The following is a 14,342-nucleotide window of genomic DNA, read 5'->3' as shown; positions in this document are numbered from 1 at the left end:
GTTCCTGTTACACAACATAGTGATTCAGTATTTCTGTACATTTCAAAATGATCACCACAATATGTTTAGTTACAATCTGTTATCATACAAAGATATTACATGATTATTGACTATATTCCCCACACTATACATTTCATACCAGTGACTCATTTATTTTGCACCTGGAAGTTTGTACCTCTTACTCTCGCTCACCTATTTCTTTCTCCTATCTCCTCCTCTGGCAACCACCTGTTCTCTGTATCTATGACTGTTTTTGTTTTGTTAGGGTTTTTTTGGTTGTTTTTTAGATTCCACATGTAAGTGAAATCATGCAGTATTTGTCTCTGTCTGACTTACTTCACTTAGCATATTGCTTTATAGGTCTATCCATGTTGTTGCAAATGGTAATATTTTATTCTTTTTTATGGCTGAGTAATACTGTATTGCGTGTGTGTGTGTGCGCATGCACATATGCCACATCTTCCTTATCCATTCATCTGTTGATGGACACTTAGATTGCTCCCATATCTTGTCTATTGTAAACAGTGCTGCAGTAATCATAGAGGTGCAGATATCTTTTTTAATTAGTGTTTTTATTTTCTTCAGATAAATATGCAGGAGTGGAATTGCTAGATCGTATGGTAGTTCTCTTTTTAATTTTTTGAGGAATCTCCATACTGTTTTCCATAGTGGGTGCACCAATTTACATTCCCACCAACAGTGCATAAGAGTTCCCTTTTTTTCCACATCCTTGCTGACACTTACTTGTTGTCTTTTTGATAATAGCCTTTCTGACTGGTGTGAAGTGATATCTCATTGAAGTTTTGATTTGCATTTCCCTGATGATAGTGATATTGAACATTTTCACGTTCCTGTTGGCCATTTGTATACCTTTTTGGACAAATGTCTATCCAGATCCTCTGCCCATTTTTAAATCGGGTTGTTCGTTTTTTTTTTTTTTTTTTTTGATGTTGAGTTGTATGAGTTCTTTGTATATTTTGGATATTAACCCCTTATCGGATATAGTGTTTGCAAATATCTCTTACCAGTCAGTAGTTGGCCTTTTCATTTTGTTGATAGTTTCCTATCAAGCTTTTTAGTTTAATGTAATACCATAATAGCTGATTTCTAATAATACTATCCTTCAGAAATGTGTTAAAAGGAGGCAGTAATTGATTTTCTCCTTGTAGGAAAGAACACCAGAGAGGGATACCATGGGGCAAACAGTCAATGAAGGTAAGATTTACTTGTCTAAAGATGATAAATATTTTTGGTTATTCATTTGGAATGAGTATCTTCTGGTAGACTGAATGTTTGAAAAAAGCCTTTTTAAAAATAAAATTATAAATAAACAAGATTATACTGTATAGCGCAGGGAAATATATACAAGATCTTGTGGTAACTCACAGTAAAAAAAAAGTGACAATGAGTATATGTATGTTCATGTATAACTGAAAAGTTGTGCTCTACACTGGAATTTGACACAACATTGTAAAATGACTATAACTCAATAAAAATGTTTAAAAAATAAAATAAAATTATAGAAGGTGTTAGGTGCTTAGAATTGGAATTTTAGAACTAAATAGCTATTAAAGGTAGTCTTGTCTTCCCTTCTTAGTTTTATAAATGAGAAAGCTGAAACTCAGGGAGGTTAAGTGAACAGGTCATGTAACAATCTGTGACAGCCAAGATCAGAGTTCAAATTTTATTACTCTAATATGGGTGATTAAAAAAAATACTTCATCCTGTCTTGCCCTAGTGAGAAGTCTGCTCACTGTCCCATGAATATGCCACACTCATTTGCGCACTCTGTTTTGAGTGGTATTTTCCTTCCCATAATACATTCTTCATACCTTTGCCATCCTATATCCTGTTCTTCCTTCAAGACCAAGTTCAAGTCCTGTGTCTCTTAAGACTTCTTCTCTGGCTGCATGCTGAATATAACGTATCCTCTGCTATTTCCATTTTTGTCAAGTGTATCAATTTAGTATAGTCTCTGTAACTAGACTGTTAGCTTCTTTAGAGCAGGAACCATGCTTTTATAATTTCACTTTCTTTCCTATTAGAAAATATTACTGTAGGACGATATAGTAAATATAAATGTGTACTTTCTTTAGTCAAATTATTTAAATAGAAAGCAGCCCATATATCCCCCTGGAGTGTTCACGTATCTTGAAGAGTCACTCAGTTATAACCAGAAAGTAGATCTGTTATTAAATAGTATACCTGGTATCATTGATAGATTCTTCTTTAAGAAACTTGTTACTTGACAATTGGAGCATTAATAAGGATAAAATAGCAATAAATGGAAACACATCAAGTGTGGTTCAATTCATGAGTTTATAGTGATATTTAAAAAAACAAAATAAAACTTACTGGTCATCTGTGGAGAATGCTAGGGATCCATCTCATTATTTTGAAAACTAGAAAATAAAGGAAAAGAATAAAGCATTGATTGTGACTTCCCTTTGTGATCTGTACCTCAGGGTAACTCAGTGGTGGAAGAGAGGAGATTTCTCTCTGTAGAAGTTCTCTGGCTAATAAGACAGGATGATAAAATTAGAATACCTCAATTTTGCAACCACTAATGAACTAATGGATCTAGGCAATAGTCATCCATGGCTGCTCATATCACAACAGGAGAGAGAACCAGATGTATAAGGAACCTCCTGTGAGAAGTACACGAGACCACCAATGAAGTCATCTTCTCCCTCCCACCCTCAAGCCAAACCTGAATCTGATTAAGCTCTTCTGGATCGAAATATCAATACCAATTTAGAGAAAATATAAAGATCAGAAGATTCTAGCACCATGAGGAGGTAGTCAGCAAAATCCAGACTGGAAAACTCTGACCTGGTATCATTAACAAAAAAATTGCTAGAGAAAGAGGGGAAGAAAAAGAGGAGGAGGAGGAGGAGCTTATGCTCAAAAGAGATTTAAGAAATGTATCTACCATTGCTATGTGTGGACTTTATTTGGGTCCCGATTGAAACAGACACACTTAAAATATTAAAGACAATTGGGAAAATAAGAACACTGACTACTTATTTGATAATATTTAAGGAATTGTGGTTAATTGTTTCAGCATAATAGTATTATGATTAATTTTTAAATGAGTCCTTTAAGAGATGTATGCTGTAATAAATGTGGATGAAATAACATCTTAGATTTGATGAAGTCTCAAGGTCCAGTGCTATTTGAGCTCCTCAGTTTGGCACAGAGAAAAACTGCCTAGTCCTTGAATTACACTGTATCGTAGCTTCCTTGTTGTTTTAAATTCTCAAACGCATCCACTTTATTTCTAGGGCACATTAATTTGAACATTGTACTGATCACCCCAGCTCATTTTGGTTTGTTCATTCATTCATTTAACAAATGCATCAAGGTGTTCTGCATGCCATGTCTTGTTCTAGGCACTGAGGTTTCAGCAGTATACAAAAGAGACATAATAAAATAAATAAATCCTTGCCCTTTTGGAGCTTACATTTGAGTGGAGTGAGGCATAAAGTAAACAAATAAACAAATTATAAGTTACATAGTGTATTAGAAAGTAAAGTCTTGTGCAGAAAATGAGGGTATTAATTATAAAATTAAAACTGGCTCCTATTGGAAAATAGTTTTAATTTATAGTTTTTGTAAGTGCTCTTTCAGACTGTTGCTATGGCCTTCTGGTATTGTTCACTATTTTCTTCCGTTCTTTATCTTTAAGAGTCAATGGATGCAAAGAAGGAGAATCAAGAGAAAGCTCCTCACTCAGGCACATCTTCTGTGCAGAATGGTAGGTTTTAAATTAGTTCAGTACAACATATTTTTCTTCCTCACTCAGTGTTAATATGAACTCTTTTCTTATTGCTTTTGGTATCATCTATGTATAGTAAACTGTAAATATAAAATCTGAGCAATAGCAAAGTTCAGAAAGATAGTATTTCATTTTGAAAATCTTACTTTGGTTTCACATAGGGATAAATTGGTATGGGATTAAGTAGAAACATAAACATGTATTTCAATGCAAATTTTGCTAAATTAAATATATCTAGTTATTAATTACCATGTATTACTAATTTGAAATAATTTGATTGTTAACTAAAAAAAACTCTTAACATTAGAGTCAGCGTGAAAGTCCTATTTTGGTGGTCAGAAAACAATGTAGTAGATTAAAGCTTAGGCATTGCAGAGGTCTAGCAGACCTATTCTAGAATCTTGGCCTCATTCTTCACTGGCCTTGTGACCTTGGGCGAATTACTCAACATTCTTATTCTCTTTTTTCTCCTCTGTAGCACAGAGGTAATACTACTTACCTTGTGGAACTATTAGAATGAAAGGAAATGAATGTAAAGCATCTGATATAATGCCTAGACTTAGAGTAAGTGTTAATTAACTGTGAGTTATTAATTCATATTTTAAGTTTCTTACTGTGAACAGCATGTGTATAGCACTGCATTAGAGACTCAGGAGATAGAATCTGACCCATTGCACTTGCTCTTAAGGAAAATGAGAAAATAAGTCATATGAACCCAAAAGACTGAATTTAAAACATACTATAGCAAACTTACTGTGTTTACCAGAGATTTCCAGGCAAACCTCTTGTTTCTTATCTTTCTGTTGTGTCTGCCCTGCCAGCCGCACTCTTGAAGTAAGTAGTTTACCGTGACTTTCTGTTCCTACAGGAAGATTGCCTACAGAAGTAATCCTAATGGAATCATTCTTTTTCACGTAAAGCTGGGCCCTCAGTGCTTCCTTAGTTTTCTTTCTCATTGGCCTTATTTATTCTTTAGCTCTTCCCTCCAACCCCCAGAATCCTCCAAGGAAATGGAGCCCATTAGGTTAGAATGTTCTTCCTTATCCCTCTAAATTCTTTTCCTTTTTTTTTTTAAAATAACAGTTTTATTGAGATATAATTCATATGCCATACAATCCACTCATTTAAAGTATATAGTTCTGTGGTTCTCAGTAGTATATCCACAGAGCTGTGCAGCTATCACTATTACCAATTTTAGAACATTTTCATCACCCTAAAAAGAAATCCTGTACCCAACTAGTAGTCACTCCCCATTTTCTCCCAGTGCCCCTCCCCTCCCCCAGCCTTGGGCATCCCCTTATTTTCTGTCTCTTTAGATTTTCCTATTCTGGAAATTTCATAAGAATAAATTTTAAAAATACATATTCTTAAAGGTTGAAACTGGTAACTTTTCAGAATTCTTAGACTTTTCTGTTTGAGAAATTCTGATTTAAAAAATGAGATTACTTAATCTAATTGACAGACAACTGCAGGTATTTCTCAGGTCTTTGACCCTAACATCTCATTTTAGAAGTCAGTGAGTGACTGCTAGAAGGTAAGCTCCAAGAGAGCCAGGATTTTTGTCTGTTTAATTAACTATTGTATCTGCAATACCTAGGACAGTGCCTGGAACGTACTGATGACCTTCTATGGGAATCCAATGATGAATAAGACAGACATGATTCCTGCCCTCTTTGAGCTTAGGATGCAGGGTAGACATTAAACAGAAGCCCAGTTACAGTTGTGATAAATGCTATGAGGTAGTGGGTGCAAATTATTCAGCTGAAAAGCTTTGAACTCTGTGTACTTTGCCCATTTTCTTTACGTAGCCTCTGAACCAAGCTTAACACTGGTGGAAGACATGGTTTTGATGTACCCTGGAGAAGACTGGGGGGCCTTGTGGATTATGTTTAGTTTGCTAAAAGGTGTTTGGGCTAATGTATGGACTAGAATAGAGTACAAGTCAAACAGGAAGGACCATGAACATATGTGGGTAACAATCTGATCACAAAGTTATATATGTACACCTGTCTCATGAAGAAACCTGTCGGTTTCCAGACCTCTTTTCTGAGAGAGATTGACCCTCCTCTCCTCCCCAGCCCCTGCCCCAGCAATCTGTCAGTGAGAATAAGGTACAGAGGCAGACAGGGACCTCAGGCTTAGCTGAGACTTTCTGACTATTTTGGCTCCTAGTCAGGAATTCCAGCTGTGGTATTGTAGATGTATCAAATCTAAGTTAGTAAAGCCTGTTGCTATGTGTGTTTCCCCTGTGTTATTGGTAGGGTCTCATCATATGGGCAGCCAAGCTGAACGGTTTTGTGGACTAAAATTTTTGCCTTATGAATAAAGAAAAACTTAAGGCTCCAATGGTTAAATGCTATATATGGTCATTAGCTAACAGTGCAATAGAAAATAATCATATTATGGAGCACTGGTATAAAGGATTTGCTAGCTCAAGTGATAGCCCATTAAGGCACAAGTGGTAATATAATATTTTAATAATTGGGTTAGGGAGATGGAGTAAGTATTTTCCAATGTCATTGAAAAAATTTACAAATGTAACTGGTTTGTGAAAGAGTCTTAATTAAGTTCTTTAAGATGTAATTGTGAAATGGTTTTGATTTCTCAGACATTATTTTCAACTTATACTCCTTTCTTCCTGGTATAGTGGCTCCTTAATGATATCCTAGTCAGATTTTCCCCCCATTAATTTTTTTTTTAATGCTCTCCAAGATCATATGGTGGTAGAGCTTCAGGTATCACCTTGAGTCTCTTGACTGTCAGGTTAGTACTTAGAAGGTCACTGAAATAACCTGTCATTTAAATTTTGGAGCCACGAATCTCCATTTTCACTTTTAATAAAGCTATCCAGTGTTCATAAGTTTAGGCACAACTATGACATTTAGTTTTATAACAACAACACAGACCATTTATTGAGTTATTTACATGTATGCTACTTCACTTAGTTCTCAAAATACCTTATACCATATATATTACTTTCTTCATTTTGTAGATGAAGGAACTGAGGCTGAAAAAGTGAAATGACTTGCTCACGGTCACATAGCTAGTAAGAGGCAGAGTCATACTGAGAGATGGCAGGTTCTACTCCAGAGCCTATGTTCTTCACATTCTTATGCATACCTTTCAGTACTGTGGTAGTGCTTGCTTTACATTATCTAGAAGCAGAATTAAACCCAGTATTTTTTTTTAGTGGAAAAATCTCTTAAACTCATTGTTAAGTTTAAAAAAAGATGTACAGTGTTATATATGACATACTTAATACTATGTATAATATGTGTACAAGCACATGTAAATAAGTACTTACATGTAACAGTGGTATTATGAAGCTGGCTCACACAAGCTTGGGAGAGCCAGTTGTATACATTTCTTCCTAACTTTGTGGTTGGTGATTTTGCCTTAGCACCTTTCAGTCATCCATGGTGTAGTTTTTACACCACAGAAATCTGCAAACACTACCAATCAGGCTTTTTGTTTGTATTATCTGGAAAGCTGGTTGTTAAACATTTATCAGCACTGTGTGTGTGTGTGTGTGTGTGTGTGTGTGTGTGTGTGTGTAAGTGGACGTGTTGTATCCTTTGAATGGTATATAAGAGGCTGGTAACACAGATTCCTGTAGGGAGGAAACTGTCAAACCCAGTATTTTTATTGTGAGAAAATTAACAAGAATATAGGAAAAAACCTTCATGATTGATGAAAATTAAACTTTGTATGAATTAATAGTACTCTTAATACTGCTGTCAAGTCTTTCTCTCAGTTTCTTGGCAGTGTGACTGGTTCAGTGAATTGAAGTGTTCAAGCCAGGCAAAGTATACTGCTTTCTGACCTTCTCTTCTAGCATTATAATGTATCGTGAAGACTAAATGAGAGAAAGGACAGCAAGAGTTTGTAGAAAATGTAGATCATTAATCCGTATCAGGCATCACACTGATGATTGATTTACTGCTTTGTTCTGCCACCATATTCTTGACACCCTGGATGGAGATCTTACAGTCACTTGAGAAACAATGCTGGTTCTCAGAGTATTTCTTTCTGTAAAGCATTGCTTTATTTCTGCTAGACCACACATCTAAAAACCTTTAGATCCTTCTGAAAAACGAAGAAGCACCTTCACATTAATGGGATGAAATGGTAAAAACACATTTTGAGTAAATTTATATTAGAGACAAATGAGTAGAATTTGCTATTGCTCTGTAAAAAGTCCTTTAGTTGTTTCTAGAGTTCACATTTTTAGAATGACTCTGCTGTAGTCTTCATTACATCGAGAAGATCTGGATTGTAATTTATATCATAGCCCTTGTTATCAGGAAGTTGTCTAATTTTTTACTTCCATGCTGGTAGTCAAATGTATATCAGGAAGTTTGAATCATTCTTTAGGAAGTTTTTTTTTTTTTTGAGACACGGAACTAAAACCCGTTTTATTCCTGAAAGGTACTATACATGTATTTAAAAAACTATCTTGTACATGTTTTTTTCCCAGATGATTTCCACTGGGAAAATTACTTGAAAGAGACTGGATCTTTAAGTGCTCCTTCAGAGTGTTTCAGACAGGTATGCCAAAATTCTGTAGATGTTGTGTTGTATTTACTGATGTAAACTATTAACTTGTTTGATTGTTAGGTTCTGGTAGTGTGAGGAGATAGTGGGATTGTGGTAGTGCCACTTAAGAACCAGATGGTCTCTTTGCATTCACTTGTTAAGGATTTAATTTATGTCAGGTCTACTAAGCCCTTATGACTGCCTCTCTGGAGGGAAAGACGTGTAAATAATTATGGGAAGTGTGATAACAATACTGGGAGGACTTACAGAAGAGGTGCTATCTGAGATGGTTGCAATGGGGGGAGGGATACTCCAGGCAGAGAAACCATACAAAGCAAAGGCACATGGGTCTAAAAAAACCTGATTATTGCAGGATGGCATGGGGTGGTTGGAACACAAAGTGGATAGAGGTGATAGTGTGGGAATGAGGTTAAGTGTGGTGGCTTTTAAACTGTATTGAGGATTTGGACTTTATGTTAGGCAGTGGTGAACTGCCATTTGGTTTATTTGAAGAATGGCCTAATCAGATTCTTGTTTTAGACTGCCACTCAGGGTGCATTTTGAAGGCTGTTTTGGGGCTGACTGGAAGTGGGCAGATGAGTAAGATCAGCAATGGGCAGCCAAGTCAAGCTGCATGTCAAGCCAAGGAGAGGGTTTGGAGATCTTTTCCTTAACCCTTGTAACTCTTTTTGTTCACATCTGCTGTGACTGTTACTTAAAACATTCCTCAGGTATTCTAGTAACATAACTGACCATTTGATTTTCTTATGGTTGATGCATTTAACAACATTTTATCTATATGTGTATATATATATAGTCCAAGATTCCACCAGCTAATGACTTCAAAGTTGGTATGAAATTAGAAGCTCATGACCCTCGGAATGTGACTTCAATATGTATTGCCACAGTCGTTGGAATTACTGGTGCCAGGTTACGTTTAAGACTGGATGGTAGTGACAACAGAAATGATTTTTGGCGGCTTGTCGATTCTCCGGACATACAGCCTGTTGGGACATGTGAAAAGGAAGGGGACTTACTTCAACCTCCACTGGGTAAGGATAAACAGTTTTTAAAATAACATATTCTTGCTAATGTAATATTCAGTAGAAATAATTTTAAGTGGCCTTTTAAAAATCTCTTCTCCTATGCAATCTTGCAAGTAGATAGATGGTTAGGTGGTTACTGTGAAGAATGTATGAGAGAGGAACTTAGTACCATATGTTAAAGAGTTTCGCTTAAATATACATTTTGCATATGTATGCTAAAGTTTCCCTACTCCAGAATAGGACTTGCCTGTCTTTAAACTTGAACTGTCAGAAGCGGGTCTACTAGATGACACATGCGGATTCAGAAACCCTTCTGGAGGAGAAGTTTGTAGCATTTGATATGAGTCACTTCCTCCCTCAATATTGTCAAATGAGCCATTCAACATTTTTAGTGTAGGGATGAGCACAGCGAAAGGGTATGATTTTGCATCCAGACTCCAGTTTCAGACCTGGGAATTTCATTACACCTATAGAGGGAAGAAATCATAGTGAGAGGGGTAGGAATCAATACCTTTAGGTCTTCGAAAAGGAGGGGATGAATGAAACTCTTCAGCAAAGGTTTTTTAATACAAACCTCTCAATTTTGACCAAGTTTTTAAAAGGTAAAAAGTGTGTAACCTTAATTTGGGGCAAAAATTTTCTCTTTGAATACTTAGGCATACCATGATATTCTGTGCAAAATAAGTGGTTTAGTTTATTACTTCTACATTCTGAGTGAATTATGGGTATTGGTTTTTATTTTTTTGTTTTTACAATGCTGAAAATGAAAATTCTCTATTAAAAAGCAAGGTGAGAGAATGGACTTTTTTGTCTCCTACTAGTGAAAAATTCCCTGAGAACCAAAAATTGAAGATAGTAATAACTACTCTTTTAGCAGTATCTTTTTATGCTGTCCTTGCTCCAATTGTTAATTATTTCTAATTTGGTTTAAAATGTTTTAAAAAACTAATTGGAGATGTGTTACTCCAAGAAGATGGTTTAGGGTGTGTGTGTTTTCTGATTTTCCCCTTCTTTTCTTTATTCATATCATTCACATTTTTTGTTGCTTATTTTTATATTATTTCTTAAATCATACAGAATTCTGTAAGAGATATGAATGTAAATCAGGCTTACTGCCACCCTGTTTGGATTTTATTTCTCTGTTTACAATGATAGTATGTGTTTGTATTTTGTTTAAAGGAAACAAAGCTATTGCTACTGTCAGCATTTCAAACATGTAACCAGATTTATAATCATTCTTCTTTTCAAATTACTTTTAGATTAATATATGTATTTGATAGTATATATGAAAATACACAATTTTTCAATCCTTGGTACCTCCAATAAATAAGTAAATAAGTAAATAAATAAAATAAGCAGACTTGATTACCACCCCTCACATACAATTTTTGCCAATTTGCTTATTAGGCACTTTTGAACAGTTTAGTTTCCATTTTAATGTAACACACCTTAACTTTCCTTTCTAAAAGGTTCATTTAACCCTTAAAGGTTATTATTTAAAAGGTTTTTAAAAGTTTTAACATACATGCAGAAAAGTTTACATAAGTATACGTCTTATAAATGAACACACTTGTATAACCAACACCCAAATCAAGAAATAGAACATTAGCACCCTAGAAGCCCACTCCTACTGATTCCCAGTCATAACCTCCTGCTTCCCAAAGGTGACTACTTTCCAAACTTCCTAACATCGTAGATTAGTTTTATATGAGTTTTTTACATGCACTTTCATCTGCTTTTAGCCTTTTAATCTGTTTGATTTTAGGCAAGTAGAGAATTAGGAAAAAATGCCAAATTAAAAAAAATCACAATACATCATGTAACATGGTAAAATGGGGGTTAAAAGAAAGGCATGAGGACCAGAGAATGATTCTTATGCACTATTGTAACCACAGTGTGGAGAATCCATGCTGTGGGTAGCTATTTATTATAGATCACTAATAATACTGATTTATTATAAAGGAGTATGGAGCAAGCCCACCCCATCCCACTCTTTTCCTTGCAACAATTATTTTCCTAGCCAGATTAAGGCTGTTTTGGCTTGGTACAAAAATATTGTAAGATGACTCTCTGAACTTTTTTGCATGTTTTATCCTATTGATGGATCCATTGCCAGTGTGATTCACGTGCCTCCCTATCTTAATCCATGTATCCATCAGGGATGCATGCCAGGTTGTCACCAATTCTGGAATCAAGTCAGGCAAATGTTGCATGTAACAGATTGCCCCCAGAGAGCAGTAAAACTAACAGACCCCTGCCCCCGATGCATGTGCCAGGTGCTGTGATATTCGCCATTAATTGATGAGGTCTCTAGAAAAGACACCTGTTGAGTCTATTTTTGATAGCATGTGTTACAAAATCTAAGAAAAGATCATTTAGTGTATATAACGATTGCTACGGTAAGAGCTGTCTTTTTTCCCAACATAATGTATGAAAAATTTCAAGCATACAGAAAAGCTGAGAGAATTTTTCAGTGAACACCCCTCATAACCTGTTACCTAGATTCTACCCATTATCATTTTACTATACTTGCTTTATCACTTACCTATCCATCTGCCCTTCTATCGATTCATTAATCCATCTTATTTTTTAATGCACTTAAGGATAAGTTATTGACATCAGTGCATTTCCCCTGAATACTTTAGCATGCGTATCATTAACCAGAGTTTAGTGTTTGTTTACCGTTTTTTTCTTTTGAGGTGAAACTTATATACAGTGAAATGCACCATCATAACAGTACATTTGTTGAGTTTGACAGAAAACTGTCTTTCTGAAAGGAAATGAGGCAGGGGCTCTGAAGGAAAAAAGGGACTAGAAGTCTTTTGCGGCCTTTTTACCCTGCTTATGTGGCTGTTGATGGGGAATGGGAGCTCTCCTGTGTTCTGGCTTGGATGACTCCTAGTATTATGGTCCATTCCCAACATACATGTGTATGTTGGTGAACCCTAGCCAGTGGCTTCTTTAAAATGAGAATTTCTACCCCTACTGTAGCACTTGTCAAACAGTACAGTGGATACAAGTAGCACTGGTTGGAGGGTGCGTCTGCTCCTCTTGCCCATTTCTTGAGTTTCTTGATAAGAAAGTCGTTCTCTGGAGAAGAATCATATATGAAACATTTTTTATACCAACTTGCTATAATATCAGAGGGAGGCTTTTAAAGAAATGATATCTGCTTTATTTTATAAAATAGGGTATCAGATGAATGCATCATCTTGGCCAATGTTCCTCTTGCGTACACTGAGTGCATCTGAAATGGCACCTGCAACATTCTTTAAGAAGGTAAGAAAGATATTATAAAAAGCTTCCATCAACTGGGCTGTGGTTTTATTGTTTTAATGAGGATGCTTAAATGCTTTGTCTTCTGACATGGAAAAGCAAAAATGCCTTTTAAATTACTTGATTTGCAAGTGTATTAGTCTGCTAGGGCTGCCATAACAAAGTACCACAGACTGGGTTGCTTTAACAACTGAAATTTATTTTTTCACAGTTCTGGAGACTAGTGTCATCAGGATTGGTTTCTGGTGGGCCTCTCTCCTCAGCTTATAGATGGCTACTTTTTCACTATGTCCTCACATGGCCTCTTCTCTGTGCATGGGAGAAAGGAGAGGGATCTCTGGTTTCTCTTCCTCTCCTTGTAAAGACACTAGCCCTGTGGGCTTCGGGCCCCACCCTTTTGACCTCACTTAATCTTTATTACCTCTTTAAAGGCTTTGTCTCTAAGTAGAGTCACATTGAGGGTTAGGGCTTCCCATTATGAATTTTGGGAGGATGTAATTCAGTCCATAACAGTGGTTTAAACAACAGAAATTAATTTTCTCACAGCTCTGGAGGTTAGAAGTCAAGATCAAGGTGTTAACAGGCTTGATTTCTTTTGAGACCCCTTTCCTTGGTTTATTGATAGCTGTCTTCTCCTCTTTGGGTCTTCACGTGAGCTGTGTGTCTGTGTCCTAATTTCCTCCTCTTATGAGGACACCAATCATATTGTATTAGGGCCCACTGTAATTAACATAATTACCATTTTAAAGATCCTATTTCCAAATACAATCACATTCTGAAGTACTGGGGGTTAGGACTTAAACATGAGTTTTGGTGGTGGTGGTGGTGGGAGGGTGAGACACAATTTAGCCCACAACAGCAAGTCATAAAAAAGGCTCAATTAAATCATCCAGTAGTCAAAATGAATTAGTACCTTCTTTCTTGATCTTAGACGTGAAAGGGGTGCTCTCCTGGAAGCAAATGTTTGTTACTTTTTTTTTTTTTTTAATTAGGGGGGTAATTTTAGTTTTGGTTTTGGTTTTGGTTTTTAAAAACAGGTACTGGGAATTGAACCTAGGACCTTGTGCATGCTAGGCATGCACTCTGCCACTGAACTATACCCTCCCCCAGTTACTATTTTTAATTTACATTCATAAATGAAGCTTCCCCGTGGTTTGCTATGTTAATTGTCCCTTTGATATTGGAGGAAATGATGGGACCAAAAAAAAATCACTTGAAAGTTACTTGGAGAAATTTGGTTGCATAAGTAAAAGAATGTTAAAAACAGTTGTCAGAAAGAATTTGTTATAAGGAAATACTTGTTATATAACAGAGAGGGAAAATTCCAAAAATAGCTTATGCTCTTGAGAAAATGTTGAAAGAGTACACTGTGTTAAGAAATAATGAATGAAAGCCAAGTTTTAGTTAAATTATGGGTCAAAATATTTCTTTCTCACTCTGTCCTCATTGCTTTTTCAGTCACCTAAACTTTATTACAACCATTCATAGCAGGAATTGATCATAGTTTTAAAAAACTTTTCAAGATTAAAGACATAAAGATGTGAAACATCAGTTGACATGACTCCTGTATTGCAAAGAAAAATTCTTTGTAGCTTTGAGCATCATGAATGCTGAAAGTGGGCTTGTCCTACCAGCAAGGGATACAGGTGAATACATTCCCTTTAGGCACTGTGTAAACTATATGTGAGGATAGCTAATAACAAAAC

At 35.9% G+C, this 14,342-nt stretch overlaps 1 protein-coding gene across 3 annotated transcripts in view; it reads left to right on the top strand.

Annotated features, from left to right (window-relative positions):
- SCML2 (Scm polycomb group protein like 2) overlaps positions 1–14,342 on the top strand; it is an 83,992-nt gene that overhangs the window by 16,745 nt on the left and 52,905 nt on the right. For all 3 annotated transcript variants that reach the window (XM_072956180.1, XM_072956181.1, XM_072956182.1), the window contains 5 exons: positions 1,170–1,215; positions 3,689–3,757; positions 8,256–8,326; positions 9,132–9,366; positions 12,551–12,639. In XM_072956180.1, the coding sequence (XP_072812281.1) occupies positions 1,170–1,215; positions 3,689–3,757; positions 8,256–8,326; positions 9,132–9,366; positions 12,551–12,639 (510 nt within the window). The remainder of the gene's footprint in view (positions 1–1,169; positions 1,216–3,688; positions 3,758–8,255; positions 8,327–9,131; positions 9,367–12,550; positions 12,640–14,342) is intronic.

Source organism: Vicugna pacos, chromosome X, assembly GCF_048564905.1.
Source record: "Vicugna pacos chromosome X, VicPac4, whole genome shotgun sequence".
NCBI lineage: Eukaryota > Metazoa > Chordata > Mammalia > Artiodactyla > Camelidae > Vicugna > Vicugna pacos.
The sequence above is the reverse complement of the archived record's forward strand: the minus strand, read 5'-3'. Positions and strand labels throughout refer to the sequence as shown.